Here is a 23,320-nt window from a genome sequence, read left to right on the forward strand (position 1 = left end):
CAGGTAGAATGACACGAAAAACAACCTCTAAAAACCAAAATCTTATATTAGAATATTTACATACATTTCTAAGAGTGTGGAGAAGGATATGAAGGATACATGTCCATGTTTTATCATCTCAGTGAATGAGAGTAATCCTAAGGAGGCTGGGAGGAAATTTTATAAAGATCTTACTTATATAATACATTTTTAGATTATTTTGTTACAATATATACTGAGGTCATTTTTTTAAAGTTTTAAGAATATTACTTTAAAAAATACTAATTATTTTGAGATTTAGGAAAACAAAGTTTTGTTAATTTTGCATTCCAATTTAATTTTTCAAGAAGAAAGAAATCAACTAGCCTACATGCATGCCATATATTTCAATGAAATAAATTCTAAACTAAATAAACAGAAATGATATATCATTTAAATATGTAATTAAGTTTCTTCCTTTTAAAGCAATCTCTTACTTGAGTATGCCATGAGGAAAGGAAGAGAGAATATAACAAGATTCCACATACTTTTGTGCCTTTCAGCTATAGTACACAACAATGTAACATTTAGTTCCCGATTCCAATTATCCTAAAATATTAATATTTACCTTTTTATCAGTAGCTTGAAGTTCTTCAAAAACCTTTTCTAAGGTCCAACTTTTGAAACAAAAATCAAGAAAACGGATAAAGTAACATTAATATATAATATGAAAAAGACTACAGAATAAAACTTTAGAGCATACTACAAATCCTCATGGTGGAAAACAAACCAATAGACTCACTTTGCTTCCAAATATTCTCTAGGGAGTTCTTCAGTTTCATCCAAAGTCATTACTGATGTCCTGATCTCCTGTTCAACCAAACTGTCCACCATCACCCTGAAGTAGGCCCACACTGTGTCCTCCCAGGTGTCACAGACTGGAAGCAGCTTCACCCCATTCCAAAACAGAAACATGCAGACAGTCAACAAAAAAAAGGAAAAGCAGTGGAACTTCTTGATATGAACTATAAAATCACTATAATAACATAAAACATATGGATTATAAGCTATCATCCAAATAACCCTGTGTCTCCAACTTCTCCCCAAACCACTTTTTGGTGGAGGGGCACAGTGGGCAGCCTGTGGGACCTTAGTTCCCACATGGAAAGAGAGGGATGGAACCAGTAGCTCCTACAGTGGAAGCGCAGTCTTAACCACCAGACCATCAGGGAGATCCCTCAAGCCACATCTTCTAAGAAGTCTGGACTCTTATAGCATCAATTTTCCATGCTGATATAAGATGGTGTTTCAACTAATTAAAATAACATCCCTCAAAATAGCTATAAAATGTAGGGGATAGAGGGAGTTGTGAGAAGCACACGTACGTGAGACAATTCTAACAGTCATACTGTGCCTTAGGGGTACATTTATGGATAAAGCTATAGTTACAAAAGTTATAAATGTGTATTGTAATTAAATTTACAATTCTGAGAAACTGAAGTCTGACTGCACAGATTAAAACATGGGATACATCAAATTAAGTAGCTCAAGTTACATCTATTTCATAATAATCTTATCATCGCTATCGTTAGAAACTAGCTTAAGCTTATATGATTACTGTATTAGAATATTTCATTCAGCCGATTCCATTCCATAGGAAAAAAGAATTATTAAAATACATTGCATACCTGCTTGAGATTCCCACTTAGAGCTGCATAAATTGCTCTCTCATATCTATTAAAAAGCTCCTGAAATACAATGAATATAAATAAAATTGAACTACTGTTTATCTCAGTATGTCAGTTTTTTTCACAATCTGGAATTCTGCAGTATCTTCTAAACTGAACTTATTTGTCCCCGAACAGTTTCTAAACTCGAGTAAAAGATCTACTGGGGGACTAAGAAGGAAGGATCCCTTAGTTTGATGTAGTCAATACTGAAATCTTCCAGAAAAGTCAAACAGCTAAATTTCAAATATAGAGTGAAAGCAGATTCAACTCTAATTGATGCTTTGATTATTTTACAGTCAAATTTTATTCCAGATAGAATCCGCATAGACGTTTTCTCCTATAAAATTGCTAAATACCTAACACTACCTGAAACTGATCTAAGAACATCAAACAAGGCCCTTGGAGCCTGACATGTACCAGTTTGCATCAAATTCTAAGCAGAATTAATAATTTTCACCAAATTATCCCATTTTACTTTTGGATTCTATTAATGACACTTCCTGTTTTCTCATCATCCAAACAAGAGTCTTCAGAGACTCTCACTACATAATTGAGTCTTCCTCTGCCTTCTGTTTCCAGTTTCTGCTCCTGACCATTTTTTGTTCCTTTCTTTTCTACTCGCCATATTAACCTAGGACAGGCCCTTATTTCTTAGTGTCTGAATAATTGTGATAGGCTTCTAACTAGTTTCTCAGTCTTTAGTTCATTCAATTTTAAGCCTATTTTCCACTGCCATGCTAATCTTCTTAAAGCACTGCTGTCACACGCCCTCAAGGTTTTGATGGTTCACTACTATCTATGGCACAAAGTTCCCATTCCTTGGAGCAGCAATTGAGGACCACCACTGCCTGCTCTTAATATTTTTCAGTCAACTTAGAGCAGCATTTGAGGACTACCACTGCCTGCTCTTAATGTTTTTCAGTCATCTTCCCATTACAGTCAGTTCTGCTATAGTGCTTGTTTTGAAAATGTGAATTTGTTCCAATGCAATTGATTTATCAAGGAACAATCTGAACATAATACAAACGTCCCATTTCTTTATGCACAATTTCATCCACAAGAAACACTGGTTGAATACAACACCTAACTGAACCAACCCACTTAGAAATACACAAAACTGACACAAAACTGACCCGCCTCAAACATCTACCAGCCCCCTGGGCTCTCCAGGTGTGTGTTAAATTAAATCCTTTTGCATCCATTGTTACAATTTTGTTTGACTTCAGATAGCCTCCTTCTATCACTTCTCAGTAACTCACAAGCTGCAACCCTCTGATATCCCAGTACCACAAGCAAACTCCAGTTCTTTTTTAAGGTACACTGCCATATTTATTGCAATTACTTATGTATTTCCTGTTAATTTAACAGAGTGAAACCGTGTGGTTTTTATTAAGTTTTTATCTTTTTAAGCGTTACTGATGGTTTTTGAGTACTGTGCTCATAATTCCATTTTCCCTCAAAGCTCTGGATTTTCTGCACCATTTGTCCTGCTGCAATGACTGCTAGGAATGCATAGGTCATGTCACAACAGAACTGACAATATTTCCTTTCGTGAGCTTTCTGTTCCAACCTGATAGACCTACCTTCCCTTGAGTTTGTCCCATCTAGGCATCCTATCTAGAATTCCCTCCTGTTTATCAGGACCAACAACTCAAATTTCTGAAAGATCAATTCAGTTCTCTCTTGGGAACCCAGCCCAGTGCTTATATAGTGACTTCATTTGCTACTTTTTTTTTGCCTTATTTCAGCACTTAACTCTTAGTACTCAGTGTCTGAATGTGAAAGTGAAGTCGCTCAGTCATGTCCAACTCTTTGTGACCCCATGGACTATAGCCCACCAAGCTCCTCCGTCCATGGTATTCTCCAGGCAAGAATACTAGAGTGGGTTGCCATTTCCTTCTCCAGGGGATCTTCTCGACCCAGGGATCAAACCCAGGTCTCCCACATTGCAGGCAGATGCTTTAACCTCCGAGCCTCTGATTAATAAAGCCTACCCTATTCTCCAGTCTGATTGAAAGTTCTAAAAAACAGGAACTTTAGTTCTTAACTACTCTCAAAATTCCATAGCATTTTCAGCAGGCCTTCAGTGTATTAAAAGTAAAAATCAGTATCAGTGAATATTTTATTATATCTTACATCTTCTGCCATTCTCCAACAACTTATTTTCCAAATGCATCTATATGGATTCCCTTCAACAGGTTCTAATTCTGTTCCTATAAAACAGTAAAAGAAATAAAGTTTACAGTTTAAAATGAGATCTTACTTCAATAATTTCTAAAAACAAAAGCTATACTTCACAAAATTGCTATTTAGAGTTAAATATATCCCAACTCTTAGAATAAAATCTATTAAAATACCTCCATTAACATTGGGGTCATGATAGAGTTTCCAGCCTTCAAGTGTTGCAGCTCTCCAAGCCTGGCCACAGCGTTTGCAGAGTCGCTGTGCCTTTAGAAACAAGAAAAAGAGCAGTTGGCCATATAACCAATGCAGTACCAAAGAAATACGTGTGCTTTGTAGAAAAATATAAGGGATTTAACAAAGGACTAGATAACTTATGGCACAGATGTCACAAAGGATGGTGTGGACAAATTAGTGATGGCATTTCACATATGCATGTCTTTCTGTGGTCCCTCCCTATCTTTCTTTCCCTAATAATCCCTTTGCTCTTTGATTTTGGGCTCACCACTAGGTGCTCATGGTGCCTGCAAGCATTTAATTCTGCTAAAGACAAATGGGTTATAGAGGTTGATGACCCCTGATTTATGTAAAAATAGTTAGTCTCTATAATGACAAGGGTGCTGTTGCTCATTCAGGCCATAAACATGTTATGTCTTTATGCTGAATGTGACCAATCAGATGCACCTGATGTACCACTGAGTTAAGACACATGTTCGTTGGTGCAGAATCTCTTCAGGAACCATCTCTCCCTCATTTAGTCACATGGTTTGAGTAGATCATATGATTCCACCTCTGAACTCAACCATTAGGCATGTGATCTAACAAGAATCACTCCTAGGACTCTTGCCAGAGATACTGGGAAAGAGACAGTCCTTTTGCTGGGGTTGCTCGCTTGCAGGAAGATATAAGGATGGAGCTGCTGGTGGCTGTTACTGACACAAATGGCTCCTTGAGAATGAAATCACTGAGAGGATGGCAGAGTTAAGAGCCTGGACAGTATCTAATGACATCTTCTGAGTCCCTGGATCCTGCCAGATATAACCCTCTACACTTCTCTGTTCCAGGAACCAATCAATTCCCTGCTTGTAAGTAATGAGTTAGGTTTCTGTCATTTGAACCTATAGAATCTGATTAATACAACCAGTTAAAAAGCATCATACTACAAACATATATTGAATGTATGGCTCATAAAAGCTATAAAAGCTATAATTAAAGCTATAATGTAGCAACATGGAAAAATATTTTTAAAATATTTGATATGTTATCTGAAAAAAGGCAGGACAAAATCTGAATGCAGAATCTTAAAAACATTTGTCTAAGTGAAATTAGCTAGACACAAACGAGCAAATATTATATGATTCCACTTACATCATAGCTAAAATAGGCAAATTAACAGAGACAGAAAGTAGACTGGGTTACCAAATATTGAGGGAAAGGGAAAATGGGAAATTACTGCATAATGATTACAGAGTTTCTGTCTGGAGTGACAAAAAAGTTTTAGAAACAGACAGTGGTAATGATTGCACAACACTATGAATATACTTAATACCACTGAAATTAACATTTGAAAATGGTCAAAATAACAAATTTTGTTATACATCTTTTATATAATGAAAAAAATCAATAATGCAATATACCAAAAAACTACTGAGTTAGTCACTTGAAGTGGGTGAACGGTAAGTAAAAAGATTGAAAAAAAAATACCTGGAGGTATACTGTGTTTACAAATATGTTGAAAACAGGTACAAAAGAAGAAGGGTTATAAGTAAATCTTTATTTAAAACTTCACTATCTGTGATTATGCAAAAGTAGTAGGACCTTAAAAGTTTTTGTTTTTCAAGCCTCTCAGTAATGTGATTATATTTTTGTTTTCTGTTGTCAAAAATACATCCCGTTTGCCACTGTGACTCCTAAAATCCTGCATGTAACTTGGCACAGTGGCTGGCCCTTAAATATTTTCTGAATAAATGAATATATGTTACTTCTTTTCTTAATTAAAACATAAGAATGACGTTTAATAATCCAAGGGTTACTACTGTAAGAAATTATTTAATATATGCTGGTGGTTTGTAACAGAGAAGAACAAACAACACTTTGAGCTAACATATTTCTAGCTAAAGAACATCATCTAGAGTACAGCAAAACAGGTACAACATAGTATCTGATGCCTGAAGCACCTATGCATCAGACTGTCTCATTTAAAGGCATCCACAAAACCACTCAGTAAGCTGTGTTAATCAGATACTTCACATCCTACATGCAAGATCTTAACTATCACAAAGGAGGTTACAGTTTAAAGAGGTGAAGTTAAAAGGAAGAAGTTTGAGGGCATCATAGTCTTCAAATGCTACACAGTGTCAACTAGAAGAGCAATCAGGGTCAGATTTATTCTTAACTCTTAAAAATCCAAACTAGAAATAATGAGGTTATGCCTAGAGTACGAAGTACAAATATGGGAAGCGAAAGCTTAACTTCTTATAAAGAATTTTCTACCAGAGATACACAAACTAAAGTGTACTGCTTTCTGAAACAATGTGTTCTTTATCATTGAAAATGTTAGGCGTTAGACCCAGAAATATTGTGAAAAACATTAATGCATTGAGGAAGTATACTAAGTTGTCACAAAGATCCCTTCTAACTTACAGTCTGTGACTTTTTGACATTGGACAAGCAGGGTATGTATCATTTACCTCTTCTGTCATTCCAGCACGAATTAGAGTGAAAAGATATTTGAGTAATCTGACTTCATCTTCTCTATCCAGATCATCAAGTGGCATCTTCTGTCTTATGGGAGCATCAGGGTCCTACAAAAATTAATCAACTATAAATCCTTTATATACATATATAATTTAAATATCATCGAGACGTGATAAACATCTCCTGAGTTTATACACTGAAATAAACTAATTTTAGTTAGGTAACAAAGGGAATGAAAAAGCTGTAAGTGTTCCAAATAAACATAATTGTCTGCTGCCCATTCAAAACACTCCACTGGTCCACAAAGCTGCATGCCTTAGTCAGGCAAGGCAGAGATATCACTAGCCCAGCCCAGAAACTCTAGAAATTCTACTCATAATTTAAGTAGACTTGAACTCTACCCTGCTGTAGCAACTACGTGGCCAAGTTAATCCTAAGCAGAATTAGGCCTACATGGAGAATGAGCAGAGAAACTCCAGGAATCACAATGCATGCCGTGACTAGAAGGTACATAGCTGGTTCTTCCTGAGAATATATGATAAGAGAGCCCAGTATGGGATTAAAAATACATAAAAATAAATCCATGTCCAACAAAAGAAATTTTAAAATAGATTTCTGATAAATACCTCTACCCTCTGACAGTTATTCCTAACTACCTTTCAAAATAGAAATGTGCATTTAAACACTAGGGATAACACTGGCCTCACTTCTGCGGCAAAGAGCACACATTATCTACATGATGAATTTCAGATGAAAAGCTATTTAAATGTGACTTAAAAGGAGGAAGTAAATCTTATTCCAAATGTTACTGAGTAATATGAGTATCAGTTCAAAAAATGGAATACATAATAAGTCAATTGGCTAGTTCCACAAATATTTTTGCAGATATAATCATTCAATTTTGGAAGATGGTTTCTTTCTGACAAAAGGAAATCACTTTCCATAAATTAAGGATAAATGATTTTTAGTTGTTTGTTGTGGTATAATTTTGCTACAATTTATTACAAGCACTGTCAGTAGTTACCAAATAATTTTTATCAAAATGCACTTTTGTTACAAAATAAGAGTTTTACCCATTTTTTCAGTTACTTCCTTCTCTCACTCTTCACTATAAACTTTTAGTTCACGTGCCTCCACCTATCACAAAGCTCTGTTTCGTCATTTCTACAATTATTAGACTCTCGTTTTTTCAAACCCGCTGTTACTACCATTACTCATATCCTAGAATGACTTTTTTCTAACCTCAAGCTAATTCACAAAGCTTTATTTTCTCTCCCTGCTTTCTACATAGAAGAACCTTCTCAGGTCACCATCTTATATTTAGAGTTAAACCTTACTATAAGGTCAAAATTAATTTGTTTTAATGCTGGCAAATCAGGAATACTTTCTACATTCTCTTTAACAATTTACAATCCATAGGCCACAGATGGGCTCAATACATGCCATTAAATTCCAATGCAACTTAGTACTTTTTAAGAGTTAAACAGTATATGCCATCCTTCAGAAATCTAAAACAAAGATCCAAGAGAAGAAAATACTCAGTCTTTAAGAAAATCCAATACAATATTGTAAAATAATTAGCCTTCAATTAAAATAAATAAATTTATATTAAAAAAAAGAAAATCATTTATCTTTGAGGGCAACTTTCATTTCAAAGAACACTTACCAATTCAGTGACAAGAGGACGGACACTTCCTATATAAGAAGATAGCTGCCGCTGTTTCAAGGTATGCAGAGTATTTTCCCTGAAAATATACGTACAACTTCTTTTGAGAAGAACAATTTGTATACGTCTACTTAAAGAATCAGGTCAAGTCACAGTAAGAGTACCAACTCAGAAAAAGCATGAAAAACACTAAATACAAAAGGGCATTTTAGCTCAGATGACTAACAATGTTGAACATTTTTTCATGACATATTGACCATTTATTTACCTGCTTTTGTAAGGTATCTGTTCAGATCTTTGTCTTTTTTATTGGGTTATCTCTTTGTTACGAGTTGGAGTTCTTTATCAACTACAGGTTCTTTATGATTCTTCCAATCTGTGGCTTGCCACCAATTCATTTTCTCAATTATGCCTTTTACTAAGAAGTTTTAATTTTGGTAAAGTCAAATCACTCTTTCCCTATTATTGCTTTCTGTGACAATCACTTATTCTCCAAGTCACAAAAATGTCCTCTTATATTTTCCTCTAAAAAGCTTTAAGTTTTAGCTTTTACAACTGGGATTATGATCCATCTTGAATTAACTACTGGGTACAGCGCAAGGGGGCCTTCCCAGGTGGTGCTAGTGGTAAAGAACCCATCTGGCAATGCACGTTAGACCTAACAGATGCAGGTTCGATGCTTGGGTCAGGAAGATCCCCTGGAGGAGGGCACGACAACCCACTTCCATAGTCTTGCCTGGAGAATGCCATGGACAGAGAAGCCTGGCAGACTACAGTCCACAGGGTCATACATAGCCAAACACGACTGAAGCAACTTAGTATGCACACATGGTGCAAGGGAGGTATCAAGGTTAATCTTTGTTCACACAGATACACAGTTTTCTCTGTACGGTTTGTTCAAAGAACATTTCTTTCCATCCCGGGCTGCTTCAATGCCTTACTAAAAATCAAATGACCATGTATGTGTGGCTTTGTTTTAGGATTCTCTACTTTTATTGATTGGAAAAAAAAAGGAGACCAACAGATTAAAAACTTGCAAAAATCTTAACAGACATTTTAACTTAAAAATTTTTGTTTCTGGGACTTCTCTGGTGGCTCAGTGGCTAAGACTCCACACTCTCAATGCAGGGGGTGGGCCTGGGTTCAATCCCTGGTCATGGAACTAGAATCCACATGCCACACAGTTAAACAAGCATTTTTAAATTTTTTTCTGAAAATAGAAATTTCTTTCAGAAAAGTCAACAAGAATCAAGATTTAAGATTTAAAAAATATATATATTTGGTAGCATTAAGTTTTCTAGTTAAGCAGAAAAGAAATTGATTTGCAGACTTTATACACGTTACTGAATTCAAAGGCAAACTAAACGTTTCTTTTTTATATTATTTTTTATTGGAGCATAGTTGCTTTACAATATTGTGTGAGTTTCTGCTGTACAGCAAAGTAAATCAGCTATATGTGTACATATATCCCCTTTTTTGAGTTCCTTCCCATTTAGTGAACTTTTTTCTTTAACTCTTGAAATAAATTGTCCCTTTAACCTGGGGGTTGCTTTCTGGTTTCAAGGTTTTAACAATAAATTAGAAGCACTGCAGAATGTAGGGAAAAGGGGAAAAAAAGACACACAAAAGCAGCTAGAAACACAGCAGAATTCTCTTGATGATCAAACTATGATTATTAAGAAACTGAGTGCCTGACACCATGATCATGTCATTCTTTCATTCTCGAGGCTTCCTATCACATTTAGGATAAAGTTCCAAACCCTTATTTCAGCTGACTGTCAAAGTCCTATATTAGTTGGCTCTCTTCAATCTCATTAACTACTATTCTTTTTCTTTGTTGTGTTCACACTGGCCTTCAGTGCAAACACTTTACCTTCTTAAAGTCTCTGTAGTTTCTGCTCTTGCCCAGAGCACTTGTCACTCAAGTTTTGTATGCCTGACCTCCTTTAGTTCTTAAAAGCCTCTTACTCTTACTACCTGTAACCTCCTTACTTCCCTAGAGAGGCTTTCCTTGGTCACCTCTTCTACTTAAATCCCATTATTATCCTCTATCTATCAACTCTTGATTCCTTTTCTTTCAAAGCTATTAACACCTAACAGGATATATATATGTATTTGCTGTCTAACTCTTACACAATTATAAATCCCATAAAGGCAGGGCTTTTATCTGTTTTGCTCACAGACCGAATTCAGCAAGAACTGAATAAATGGTTGTTGAAAGGTGAATAAACAAAATCAACATTAAGTGACTTCAGGAATAAAAGTTTAGTGACTTACCAATATACTGATTTTGCATAAAATTCAATATTATCGGAAAAATCTCCAATCTCATCTTTGGCAATGCTTTCTAACCAATCTACCACCAGCTAGGGAAGGGAGCAAAAAAAAAAAACAGTAACTATAAATTTTGTTAAGGATTTTATTTGAAGTAGTACTACTCCTACAATTAAAAAAAAGTTTCTAATTCAAAAAATACCAAGTAATAACTTTTTCTACCACTAATTTTAGTTTTTAAAGATGTATATATTATGGCAAAAGAAATTTTCTAAAGGAATAATACAGTTTTTAATAGGCTATTCCTATAAATGCTAGGGCTATTATTTGAAGACCAAAAAACAAGGTGCTTACTTCCTTTTAATTATAAATTAAAAGATGAAAAAGAAAAAAAATCTAAGGAAAAAGTTTTAAAAAAAAACTTCATTTTTTAATGTCATTTACCTTTTCTCCATATTTCACCCCCAAAATGTAAAACCTCTAGTCATACCTGACTTTGTCGGACAAGTGAATCTCTCTGAAACAATGCTTCCACAACTGCTTTTTCACTCGCATTAAGAGCCTATTTAAAAAATTTGATGGAAAAAAAGAAAAGGTGCTCAAGAAACATTATCTCAACAGAATGGTAAAAGAGAATAACTATTTTAAGACAGCAAATCTGTATATTCACCTTTGAAAATTTTTTATAAATAAATTTCAAACTGCTAGATCAATGAGCAGCTGCTCTTACTTGATATTTTAATTCTTGGTTACACTTAAAATTTTTAAGTTCTGTTTCTCCAGAGATGTTGTTTTAGAGAAAAATAAAACAAACATAAAACAAAATGAAGCAATTCACAATAAAGGGCAGGATGCAGTCATGAGGCATATTAGGATATTAACATTTAAAAATTTTTAAATCTTTTCATTCTACACTTAAGTTGATAGATGATAAAACTTAGGAATAATCCAAGGTTCTAAAGACTGACTTAGACAACTTGATATAAATATTAACAAGTTAAATCAAGCAATACAGTAAAAGTATAATACACAATGACCAAATCTATTAATTAATTCATCTTATTCATGGTTCAAGGAAGAGAGATACACATGAATCTTGTGAACACGTATGTGTGCTCAGCTGTGTCCAACTGTTTGTGACGCCACGGACAGTAAACCCGCCAGGCTCCTGTCCATGGGATTTTCCAGGCAAGAATGCTGGAGTCGGTAGACATTCCCTTCTCCAGGAGATTTTTACAGATGCCAAAATGCCATTTGATAAAAATATCCTCGTAAATTAGAAATAAAAGAATATTTTGCCAATGTAATGGAGTATCTATTAATAGTTGAAGCCTATAGCAAATATACTTAACTGTAAAGAGAGACACTCCTTTTAGAATCCAGAAGATGGAAAAAATAAGAATTGCTGCAATTACTCAAATTTACTGTTAAAGTTCCAGCTAATATATAAAACCAGAAAAAGCACTAAGTAGTTAAAAATATGGAAAAAGAGTCACAGTCATCACTATTTGTAGATTAACAGGAATGCCTACCTAGAATAGTATGATAATCAACAAAAAACTATTAAAACGTGCAAGTGAGTTCAATAAATAGCCAAATATAAGATAAATAATCTTCCAAGATGTGTATCTCACTAGCTGGGAATGAAATAAGTATCTGTAGAATAAATAAATTAAAAGATTGAAAAAATACTTTTAAATATCAAGTGAAAAAGCAAGTTAACAAATGTGGTTGAAATCATTTATTATAAAATAAAAGTATCTTTTCTTTTTTGACTATTCATAGTTGCTTTAAACATAGGTTACTTTTTGTAATAAGAACACAAAAACAATTAAACCCTAAAAGAGCACCTGGTCTTTATGGTTTCAAAGGCATATTTTTACCAAGGATTCAAAGAACAGGTTAATTACTATAATTTTCAAACACAGCACACACACGCGTGCACACACACACACACAAAGATGGAAGACGTATGAACTTGTTCTGCAGAGGTGGCACAATCCTAGGCACTAGAACTAGATATGAAAAAGTCACTAAAAAGGAAAATGTATTTGGGAAACTTCTAAAAAAAGCAGCTAATAAAATTTAGTAGCATATTTAAGAATACATCATGACTCAAAGTTTATTCTGTTTGAGGATAGTTCAACATTAGAAGAACTATTAATGCAAACCATTATGCTAATAAATTAAAACAGTTATCTATAGGACTTCTCTGGTGGTCCAGTGGTTAAGAATCTACCTGTCAATGCAAGGGACACAGGTTTGATCCCTGGTCTGGGAAGATTCCACATGCCAAGGAAAACTAATCCCATGAACTTTAGAGACCATGCCCTGCAACTAGGGAAAACCCACGCAGCAACAAGACACAGTGCAGCCAAAAATAAATTTAAAACAGGTATCTACAGAAGATAAAAAGCATTTGACTGCAACTCTTAGCTAGCTAGGAGAAAAAAAAAATTCTTATTCTTCACTAAAACAAAATCATTCTTATCAAAAGTCAAATATAAGAAAGGCATACCTGCTATCATTGATACACTTGTATGGGAGTTCTTAGTCCATGATATAAGGCAAATAAGAGGAATAACAGACTATGGACTTCCTTGGTGGTACAGTGGATAGGAATCTTCCTGAGAATGCAAGGAACATGGATTTGACCCCTGGTCCAGGAAGATTCCACATGCTGTGGGGCAACTAAGCCCATGTGCCGCAACTATTAAGCCTGAGCGCTAGAGCTTCCATGCTGCAACCACAGAGCCTGTGTACCCCAACTACTGAAGCCCACTGGCCTACAGCCCGTGCTCCACAACAAGAGAAGCCACAGCAATGAGAAGCCCATGACTGCAACCAAGAGTAGCCCTCGCTCACTGCAACTAGAGAAAGCCCATGCACAGAAAGGAAGACCCAGCACAGTCAAAAAAAATTAGAAACTAAAAATAAAGAGTAAAACTTTCCTTTAAAATATAACAGAGTAGAAGGATTAAAAGAAATTCATTATTAGTAGATGATTTCTGCCAACAGGGAAAACCCAATAAAATCGAATTTAAAACTTACTGGAGCAAATGAGAGGTCCAAAAGATGGTCAAATATGAGCTTTACATGTAAATCATTAGAAAATGTAATAGGAAAGGAAAGTCATTCTCAACAGGATTAATGTAAATCCTTTATAAATGACTTTTATGAAGAGCACAAATCTATGTAATCTATAAAAGATCTAAATAATTAGAGATGCCATATTCATGAATAGGAAAATCCAACATAGTTGAGACGTCAGGTCTTCCCAAATTAATATACAGATTCAATATTATTTCAATAAATTTCCCAAAAGGACTTTTTAAAAAGGAAATGAAAAAGTTTATCTGGGAAAACGTGTGCAAAAATAACCCCAAATGTTTTTTAAAATGAAGAGAAGACTTACCCTACAAAATAGCAAAACTCCTGAGCTACAGTGACTCAGTTGTGTAGTACTGGTTTTCAAACAGAGCAATCAAAACAAAAAAGATCTATGTATAAATATGATAGGGCTTCCCTGGTAGCTCAGCTGGTAAAGAATCCGCCTGCAATGCAGGAGATCCCAGTTTGATTCCTGGGTCGGGAAGATCCACTGGAGAAGGGATAGGCTACCCACTCCAGTATTCTTGGGCTCCCCTGGTGGCTCAGCTGGTAAAGAATCCACCTGCAACGCAGGAGATCTGGGTTTGATCCGGGAATGGGAAGATCCTCTGGAGAAGGGAACAGCTACCTACTCCAGTATTCAAGCCTGGAGAATTCCATGGACTGTATAGTCCATGGGGTCACACAGAGTCAGACACGACTGAGCAACTTTCACTTTCATAAATATGATAAAGGGTGTCAGGATAAATGGATATCTGTTGGGAAAAAGTTAAATCTCTTGCTCCCTTCACAAACAATCTGGATGAATTAACTTCTTGTATAGGGAAAAAAACTTCATGTAGAAGAAAACATTGAGAATAATTTTCACATGGGTTAAGGCCAGCCTTCCTTAATAAGATACAGTGAATGATAAAGGAAAGCAGGACAGATGTTGATCAGTTAAAGATGGAAATGCCTGCTTGACAAAGACCCCTGAAACAAAGCTGAAAGACAAGTGACAGAAAGACTATCTTTACCATGTTGAGGAAAGAAAAAGGAAGTAATGAACAGACAAGTGAGCAAAGAATATAATTCATACAATATAAATACTTCAGAATGAAAACACTCCATCTTACTAATGATTAATGATATGCATATTAAAATGAGGGACTTCCCCTCCAACTGGCAAAATCAAATGATTGAAAGCAGAGCAAACATTTTCACATACTATGACAGTGTGAACTAGTACATTTTATTAGGAAGGCAACATGACAATCTCTCAAACTTTGTCCCAGTGATTTCACTTCCAGAAATATAGGAAATCGTCAAATATGTAGGTAAGTGCGAATGTTCATTACATTGATTACTATAAGAAAAATTCTGGGAACAATTTAAGTATGTCCAGCAGAATGTCTGAAAAAAATTATGGTACATTTGTACTTTAGCATACTATGAAAAAATAAGGTTAACTTATATGAACTGACATGAAAAAAACTAAAAAATATTGATGAATAATAAAAACGCTCAGTGGACTTTCCCGGGGGATGAGAATTCGCCTGCCAATGCAGGGGACACAGGTTAAATGCAGGAAGATTCCACATGCCACAGAGAAACTAAGACCCTGGGCTGACCCTACTGAGCCCGCGGACTACAACTACTGAAGCCCATGCACTCAGAACCTGCACTTCTCAACAAGAAAAGTGACCACAGTGAGAAGCCTGCTCACCAAACTAAAGAGAGCCCACACAAAGCAATGAAGACCCAGTGCAGCCAAAAATATAATGAATTTTTTTAATTTAAATTAAAAAAATTAAAACTCTCAGTATAATGTATAAATAAGAGTATACTATATGGTAAAGAAGAAAAAAAAAAAAAGAGAATACCCCCTTCCCCCCGCCCAAACCATCCCTGCCAAACGAAAGCCAGGAAGACTCGACAAAAGTTACTGACATAATTCCTAAGAAAAATGATGAAAGTTTTGGCTTAAGTGGTGGCAACAGAAACAAGATGAGAGATTAGAATTGCAACAGAAGAGACAGAGTCAGCAAAGTCTGATACACAACGTGCAGTTGTCTCTGAGATGAGGCAGAGACCAGTCTAGACCCTGGCTACTCAAAGTGCAGTTTACAGACCAACTACCCCAGCACCATTGGGAGCTTGTTAAAAATGCAGACTCGTAGGCCCATCCCAGACCTACCTAATCAGAATCTGCACGTTAACAAGATCCCCAGGTGACCTGTGCACAGCGAAGTTTGAGAAGTGCTGGCTTAGGGAATGTTCATTGGTCATGGTGCTATCCACTGAAAAACAAGAGTGGGTTTGACTTTTGACAAGTTGGAGTTATGGTACTTGAAAATTATTTTGCTTTAAAAGAAAAAAAGAAATACATTTGACCCAGGAACAATGCAAGGGTTAGTGAGGGTTATCAATCCTCCTTGTACTCGAAAATCCAAATATAATTTTACAGTTGGTTCTCTATACTGCTGGTTTTCTCTGTATTGGAGGTTCTGCACCTGAGAATTCAACCAACTGCAGATTGCCTAATACTGTAGTATGCGTTTAGCGGGGGAAAAAAACAATCTGCATACTAAGTGGACCCATGTTGTTCAAGAGTTAACTGTAGAAGGTGCTGACTTCTGAAGTGGGGCAAAGTGGCTAGGTTCCCACAGGACTGCTGGGAGGTGAAGAAAACTACGAGAAGACGATTTATAGAATGAGACAGAGTCGGGTGACTCATTCCCTTCAGGCTCTATCTTCTCTCTGCTTGGAGTCTCTAGGAGAGGACAAAATACACTCAGCACTGCAAACAAGTCTGCACAATTTAACAACTTGACTAACACCTGGTGTGCTGCAGTCCACGGGGTTGCAAAGAGTCAGACACGACTTGGTGACTGAACAACAACTAATACCTTTACTAGGAACCAAGTCACTGCAACACCCCACCCAAATTGCACTAAAAAAAAGCTTCTGCTGAACGGCCTAAGGGACAGCTCCTTCAAATTTCCTAGAAATTCAATGTTTCAAGTCAAGTGAGACACACCCTTCACTGTCTTAGAGGGTCCTTGGTCTGAAGGAAGGCATTTTTAGAACACTGTGATTGCTCTTCCCAAGGTTTAACTAAATATTTCAAAATGACATTCTCAACTTGATCTTAAAAAAACACCCATAAAACTTCTGTGTATACATATGTACAGATGCAAAGAAAATGTCTGGTAGGATACATAATAAATTGTTAGATTGAACAGTACGAAGGATAAAACAGAACTTACACCTTTCACTCTACAGTGCACATCAGTTTTGCTTACTGTATCTTTTATTTACTTGTAAAATTTTAAAAATGGAGAAACTCTAGATGGAGGGTCAAAAATCAAATTCTACTATAAAAACCATTTAAATTTTTAAGCATTTATAAAGGAAAAAACAATATAAAACTTACAGTAATTGCAAACATACTTTCATCTTCTAATGCAGACTGTATTCGGTCTCTGGGGAAAAACAACACAAAATGAAAAAACCTTATTTCACAAGAGTAAATGAAATCACCATTAAGCTAATACACGCACAAACCTGCATTCCATCTGGGGTAACTTAGCCAACATGCTTTAAAAACAAGAATCAAGTAGTAAATGCCTTCTGACTCTAATATTGACAGAAATAGTATTTACTAAAAGTAAACACAATGCAAAGTCTTTGATGGCCACCTACTAATGCATAAACTTAACTTTGCAATGTAACGTTTTCACATGGCCAAAATGAAAAAATACGATTTTCTCTTGAGGTATTCTCACTGGGATGAGAAAGCAACAGAATGAGGGCCTAAACCAAGGAGCATCTAAGAAAACTTTGGTTACCTTCTCTCAGACTTCTACATTATATAAAGTGTGTCTGCCACTTTTTTCCTTAATCTATCTTCTTCTAAATATTGCTGTGTTTTTAACACTTTCCTTAAATCTTTACAAATATCCAGTTCGTGGTAGTTACCAACTTTATGATTTAATATTCCCCTCTTTCCTCCTAACTCACCTCTGACAACTAAAGGCATTAGACATGATAAGCATCATAAAATGGCAGAACCTATTTCCAAACACACCTCATTCTAACTTCTAAGTTAATCGCCAGTTTATTTCTGAGTCCTAAACAACTTTACCTATACAAAGAAGCCAGCAGCCTCCATGTGACCATCTCCTGTTGAAGAAGCCAGAGCATACTGGCTGTTTTTGAAAACTTCTGAAGTCCAGGTGTTGCTCGGCTCACTATTTTATTCAATATATTTACCTGAATTAAAGACACAAATGTAAAAAGGTTTTCTGTAATTCTGAGTCACAATTTTGTATTCTTCAAGTACATAGTGCCAAAAGTACAAATTTACATTACAAATTTTTCCTGTCTATTGCCTTTTTAAATTAAATGTAATATAACATTCCCACTAGAAAGGGCCTTACTTTGAAGTAAGGTGTGTCTAAGTGAGTGTGTATGTAAAAGTTTAACACACTCTAGATTTCAGATTCAACAGTAACAGCCATGAGTACATTTTTCTCCCTGTAGATCAACCCAGAAGATAGCTAAATCTAACCTATGCTTGGTAAAATCATATATCATGAACCAACAGAGCAGAATGAACATTAAAAATAAGATACTTTCAAATTATCTGAAAAATTTATACCATATAAAAAAAATTAAGAAAAATTCTCCTACTGGTACAAAGCCTTTTATACCAGTCTTTTCCTAAGACTCCTTTTCCTATTTGGAACCAGTCTGTTGTTCCATGTCCAGTTCTAAATGTTGCTTCCTGACCTGCATACAGATTTCTCAAGAGGTAGGTCAGGTGATCTGGTATTCCCATCTCTTGAAGACTTTTCCACAGTTTGTTGTGATCCACACAGTCAAAGGCTTTGGCATAGTCAATAAAGCAGTTTTTCTGGAACTCTCTTGCTTTTTCCATGATCCAACGGATGTTGGCAATTTGATCTCTGGTTCCTCTGCCTTTTCTAAAACCAGCTTGAAAATCTGGAAGTTCACAGTTCACGTACTACTGAAGCCTGGCTTGGAGAATTTTGAGCATTACTTTACTAGCATGTGAGATGAGTATAACTGTGTGGTAGTTTGAACATTCTTTGGCATTGCCTTTCTTTGGGATTGGAATGAACACTGACCTTTTCCAGTCCTGTGGCCACTGCTGAGCTTTCCAAATTTGCTGGCATATTGAGTGCAGCACTTCCACAGCATCATCTTTCAGGATTTGATATAGCTCAAGTGGAATTCCATCACCTCCACTAGCTTTGTTTGTAGTGATGTTTCCTAAGGCCCACTTGACTTCACATTCCAGAATGTCTGGCTCTAGGTGAGTGATCACACCTTTGTGATTATCTGGGTCATAAAGATCTTTTTTGTACAGTTCTTTGGTGTATTCTTGCCACCTTTTCTTAATATCTTGTTTCTGTTAGGTCCATACCATTTCTGTCCATTATTGTGCTCATCTTTGCATGAAATGTTCCTTTGGTATCTCTAATTTTCTTGAAGAGATCTCTAGTCTTTCCCATTCTATTGTTTTCCTCTATTTCTTTGCACTGATCGCTGAGGAAGGCTTTCTTATCTCTCCTTGCTATTCTTTGGAACTCGGCTTTAGAACCCATTCAGATGCTTATCTTTCCTTTTCTCCTTTGCTTTTGGCTTCTCTTCTCACAGCTATTTGTAAGGCCTCCTCAGATAGCCATTTTGCTCTTTGCATTTCTTTTTCTTGGGGATGGTCTTGATCCCTGTCTCCTATACAATGTCACGAACCTCTGTCCATAGTTCATCAGGCACTCTATCAGATCTAGTCCCTTAAGTCTATTTCTCACTTCCACTGTATAATCATAAGGGGTTTGATTCAGGTCATATGTGAATGGTCTAGTGATTTTCCCTACTTTCGTCAATTTAAGTCTGAATTTGGCAATAATGAGTTCATGATCTGAGCCACAGTCAGTCTTATTTTTGCTGATTGTATACAGCTTCTCCATCTTTGGCTGCAAAGAATATAATCAATCTGATTTTGGTGTTGACCATTTGGTGATGTCCATGTGTAGAGTCTTCTCTTGTGTTGTTGGAAGAGGGTGTTTGCTATGACCAGTGCATTCTCTTGACGAAACTCATTAGCCTTTGCCCTGCTTCATTCTGTACTCCAAGATCAAATTTGCCTGTTACTCCAGGTGTTTCTTGATTTAAATGCTCAAAAAAGGTTGACTATTACTATTATTTCAATTATTCTTGAAGCTGTTTTCCTTTTCTTTAAAACAGACAACTTTCTGAGCAGTTTTAGATTCACAGCAAAACTGAATAAAGTACAGTGAGTTCTCATTACCTTCTGCCCCATATATACACACTCTTTCCCCCCACTATCAGTATCCAGTACCTGAGTGGTACATCTGTTACAATCAATGAAACTACACTGACATGTCATTACTACCCAATGTCCATAGTTTACAGAAGGGTTCACTCTTGGTGCTGTACATTCTATGGGTTTTGACAAATGTATAACGATGTACCCATCATATAATATCATTATAATCTGCTCAGTCTCGTACAACTCTTTGCAACCCAGTGGACTGTAGCCCACCAGGCTCCTCCATCCCTGGAATTTTCCAGGCAAGAATACTGGAATGGGTTACCATCTCCTACAAATCCTACTTCTACTTCCTAAATATCACTCCCCTAAAACTCTACTGTGCTTCACTTTCTATCCTTATCTCTCCTTGAACTCTGGCGACTGCTGATCTTTTTATTCTCTTTAAGTTTTCCCTTTTCCAACATATCATACAGTTGGAATCATGCCACATGTACCTTTGCATATCAGCTTCTTTCACTTAGTGATATACATTCAGGGTCCATCCTGAACTCTTTATGGCTTGATAGTTCATTACTTTTAAGGGCTGTGTAATATTCCACAGACTGGATGAACCACAGTTGACTTACCCATTCTCTTACTAAAGGACATCTTGATTGGTTCCAAATTCAGGTTACTATGAATAAAGCTGCTATAAACATCTATGCGTAAGCTTTTATGTGGACATAAATTTTTTTAATCTTTGGGGTAAATATCAAAGAGTATGAATGTTGGATTATATGGCAAGAGTATGTTTACTTTTCTAAGAAACTGAGAGATTATGGTCCAAAGTGCTATCCTTTTGCATCCCTAAAAATAATAAATGAGAATTCATGTTACACATCTTTGTCAGCATTTGGTTTTGTTAGTGTTTCAGATTTTGGTTATTCTAACAGGTGTATAGTAGCATCTTGTTTTAATTTGCAACTCCCTAATGACACATGATATATTTAAAAAAATTTTTTTCAATCTTCACTTTATATTGGAGTAGAGTTGATGTACAATGTTGTGTTGATATTTAATATCTTTTCATATACTTATTTGCCATCTGCAGATCTTCTTTGATGAGGTGTCTGTTTATATGTTTTGTCCATTTTTTAATTGGTTGTTCATTTTCTTATGGTTGAGTTTTAAGTTCTTGGTATACTTTGGGTTTTCCTTTGTCAAAGCTGCAAAATCCTTAAAAGAAATACTATAAGATTCTCAATGTGTAAAAAGTAGATCTGCTCTGGCTGACTTTCTATCTATCTCTAAGACATCCTCCTTAAATACAGGAAGGAAATTCACAAGCTAAGTTCAGAAAAAACTTGATTACTGAAGTCTGACATCAATGAAGTGAAACAACTTACCTGACTACTACAAATGTTCTCATACTCTTCTACAAGGTCAAAAACAGTAGTTGAAGAGTGTTTCAAGAAAGATTGCAGGAAATCAGAAAACATACTCATGGATGCTAGAACACAATAAACCAAAGAGGAACAGACAAATTAAGTGACATACTTCCAAGTCATTCTGTTTGTTTGAAAACTTAAACATAGCTCTAAATCTTTCTTGAAACTACTGTGTTTTTAAAAATACATAATTGTGGTAAAATACACATAACTAAATTTATAATTTTAACCATTTTTAAGTGTTCAGTGGCAGAAAGTACATTCACAGAGCTGTGCCACAATAACCACCATCTGACCACAGAACTCTTTGCTTTTTGCAAATCTAAAACCCCAGAGAGCCAAGGCAACTCTGAGAAAGAACAAAGCTGGAGGCATCACACTTCCTGATATCACATTATACAACAAAGGCTAGTATTCAAAACAGTACTGGCATAAACACAGACACAGAAATCAATGGAACAGAATAAAGAATCCAGAAATAAACTCCTACATATACAGTCAAGAAATATTTGACAAGGGAGCCATGAATACTGAATGGAGAAAGAACAGTTTCTTTAAATAAACAGTGCCAAGGAAACTGGAAAATCACGTGCAGAAAACCAAAACTGGATCGATCCCTATCTCACAACTCATAAAACTGAACTTGAAATGGATTAAAGACTTAAATGATGACTTTCCAGGTGGTCAAGTGGTTAAGAATCTGCCTGCCAATGGAGGGGATAGGGATTCAATCCCTGGTCTGGGAAAAATCCACACCTTGGCACAACTAAGGCTGTGCATCACAGCTACTGAGTCTGCACTCTGGAGCCCGTGTGCTGCAACGATTGAACCCTTGAGCCCTAGAGCCCATGCTCTGCAACAAGCAAAGCCATTGAAATGAGAAGCCCACGCATCGGAACTCGAGTGTAGCCCCAGCTTCCCACCAGTAGAGAAAGCCCATGAGCTGCAATGAAGACCAAGCACAGCCAACACTTGGAGAGAAAAAAAAAATTATATGAAACTTGAAACTGTACAACGCTTAGAAAAAAATATAGGGAAAAGCTTCCTGGCACCTGTCTTGAGAATAATTTTTGGATATGACACCAAAAGCACAAGCAACAAAAGCAAAAGATCAACAAGTGGGACTATATCAACTAAAAAGCTCTGCACAGCAAAAGATACAGTCAACAAAATGAACTGGCAACCTACGGAATGAGAGAAAATATTTGCAAACCATATATCTGATAAAAAGTTAATCTTCAAAATATATGAAGAATTCATAAAAAAATCAATACGATTTAAAAATGGGCAGAGGAACTGAACAGACATTTCTCCAAAGATGACATACAAATAGCTAACACATACATGAAAAGATGCTCAACAACACTAATCAGCAGGGAAATACAAATCAAAACCACAAGGAGATATCACCACACATGTGTAAGAACAAGTATCACCAATCAATAAGACTAGAAATGGCAAGCGTTGGTGAAGATGCAGAGAAAAGGGAACATTTGTGCACTACTGGTGAGAACGTAAATTAGTTTAGCCACTATGGCAAACAGTATGAAGGTTTCTTAAAAAATTAAAAATAGAACTACCAAATGATCTAGCAATACCACTTCTGGGTATATATTCAAAGGAAATATAAAAACAGGCTAACAAAAAGGTATCTATTGGAACTTCCCTATAAATACAGTGGTACAGTGGATGGGAATCTGTCTGCCAATGAAGGAGACACAGGTTGATCCCTTGTCTGGGAAGATTCCACATGCCATGGAGCAACTAAATCCGTGGGCCACAACTACTGAAGCCAATGTACCTACAGCCTGTGCTCCACAACAAGAGAAGCGTTGCAACGAGAAGCCCGAGCACGGCAATGAACAGTAGTCCCAACTCCCTTGCCCCAACTACAGAAAGCCTGCACACAGCAATGAAGACCCAGTGCAACCAAAAATAGTAAATAAAAAGAAAAGGCAGCTGTACTCTCATT

The 23,320-nt window shown here is 36.1% G+C and overlaps 1 protein-coding gene across 5 annotated transcripts in view; it reads right to left on the minus strand.

Annotated features, from left to right (window-relative positions):
* The window catches only part of NUP107 (nucleoporin 107), a 47,184-nt gene that overhangs the window by 15,195 nt on the left and 8,669 nt on the right, over positions 1-23,320 (minus strand). For all 5 annotated transcript variants that reach the window (XM_012174597.5, XM_060412823.1, XM_004006482.6 and 2 more), the window contains 12 exons: positions 21,307-21,410; positions 17,744-17,871; positions 17,033-17,081; positions 10,997-11,068; positions 10,510-10,598; positions 8,233-8,311; positions 6,560-6,673; positions 4,046-4,136; positions 3,825-3,901; positions 1,647-1,706; positions 761-906; positions 587-635 (listed from right to left, as the gene is read on the minus strand). In XM_012174597.5, the coding sequence (XP_012029987.2) occupies positions 587-635; positions 761-906; positions 1,647-1,706; positions 3,825-3,901; positions 4,046-4,136; positions 6,560-6,673; positions 8,233-8,311; positions 10,510-10,598; positions 10,997-11,068; positions 17,033-17,081; positions 17,744-17,871; positions 21,307-21,410 (1,058 nt within the window). The remainder of the gene's footprint in view (positions 1-586; positions 636-760; positions 907-1,646; positions 1,707-3,824; positions 3,902-4,045; positions 4,137-6,559; positions 6,674-8,232; positions 8,312-10,509; positions 10,599-10,996; positions 11,069-17,032; positions 17,082-17,743; positions 17,872-21,306; positions 21,411-23,320) is intronic.

The sequence above is a fragment of the Ovis aries genome, chromosome 3, assembly GCF_016772045.2.
Source record: "Ovis aries strain OAR_USU_Benz2616 breed Rambouillet chromosome 3, ARS-UI_Ramb_v3.0, whole genome shotgun sequence".
NCBI classification, from domain to species: Eukaryota; Metazoa; Chordata; class Mammalia; order Artiodactyla; family Bovidae; genus Ovis; species Ovis aries.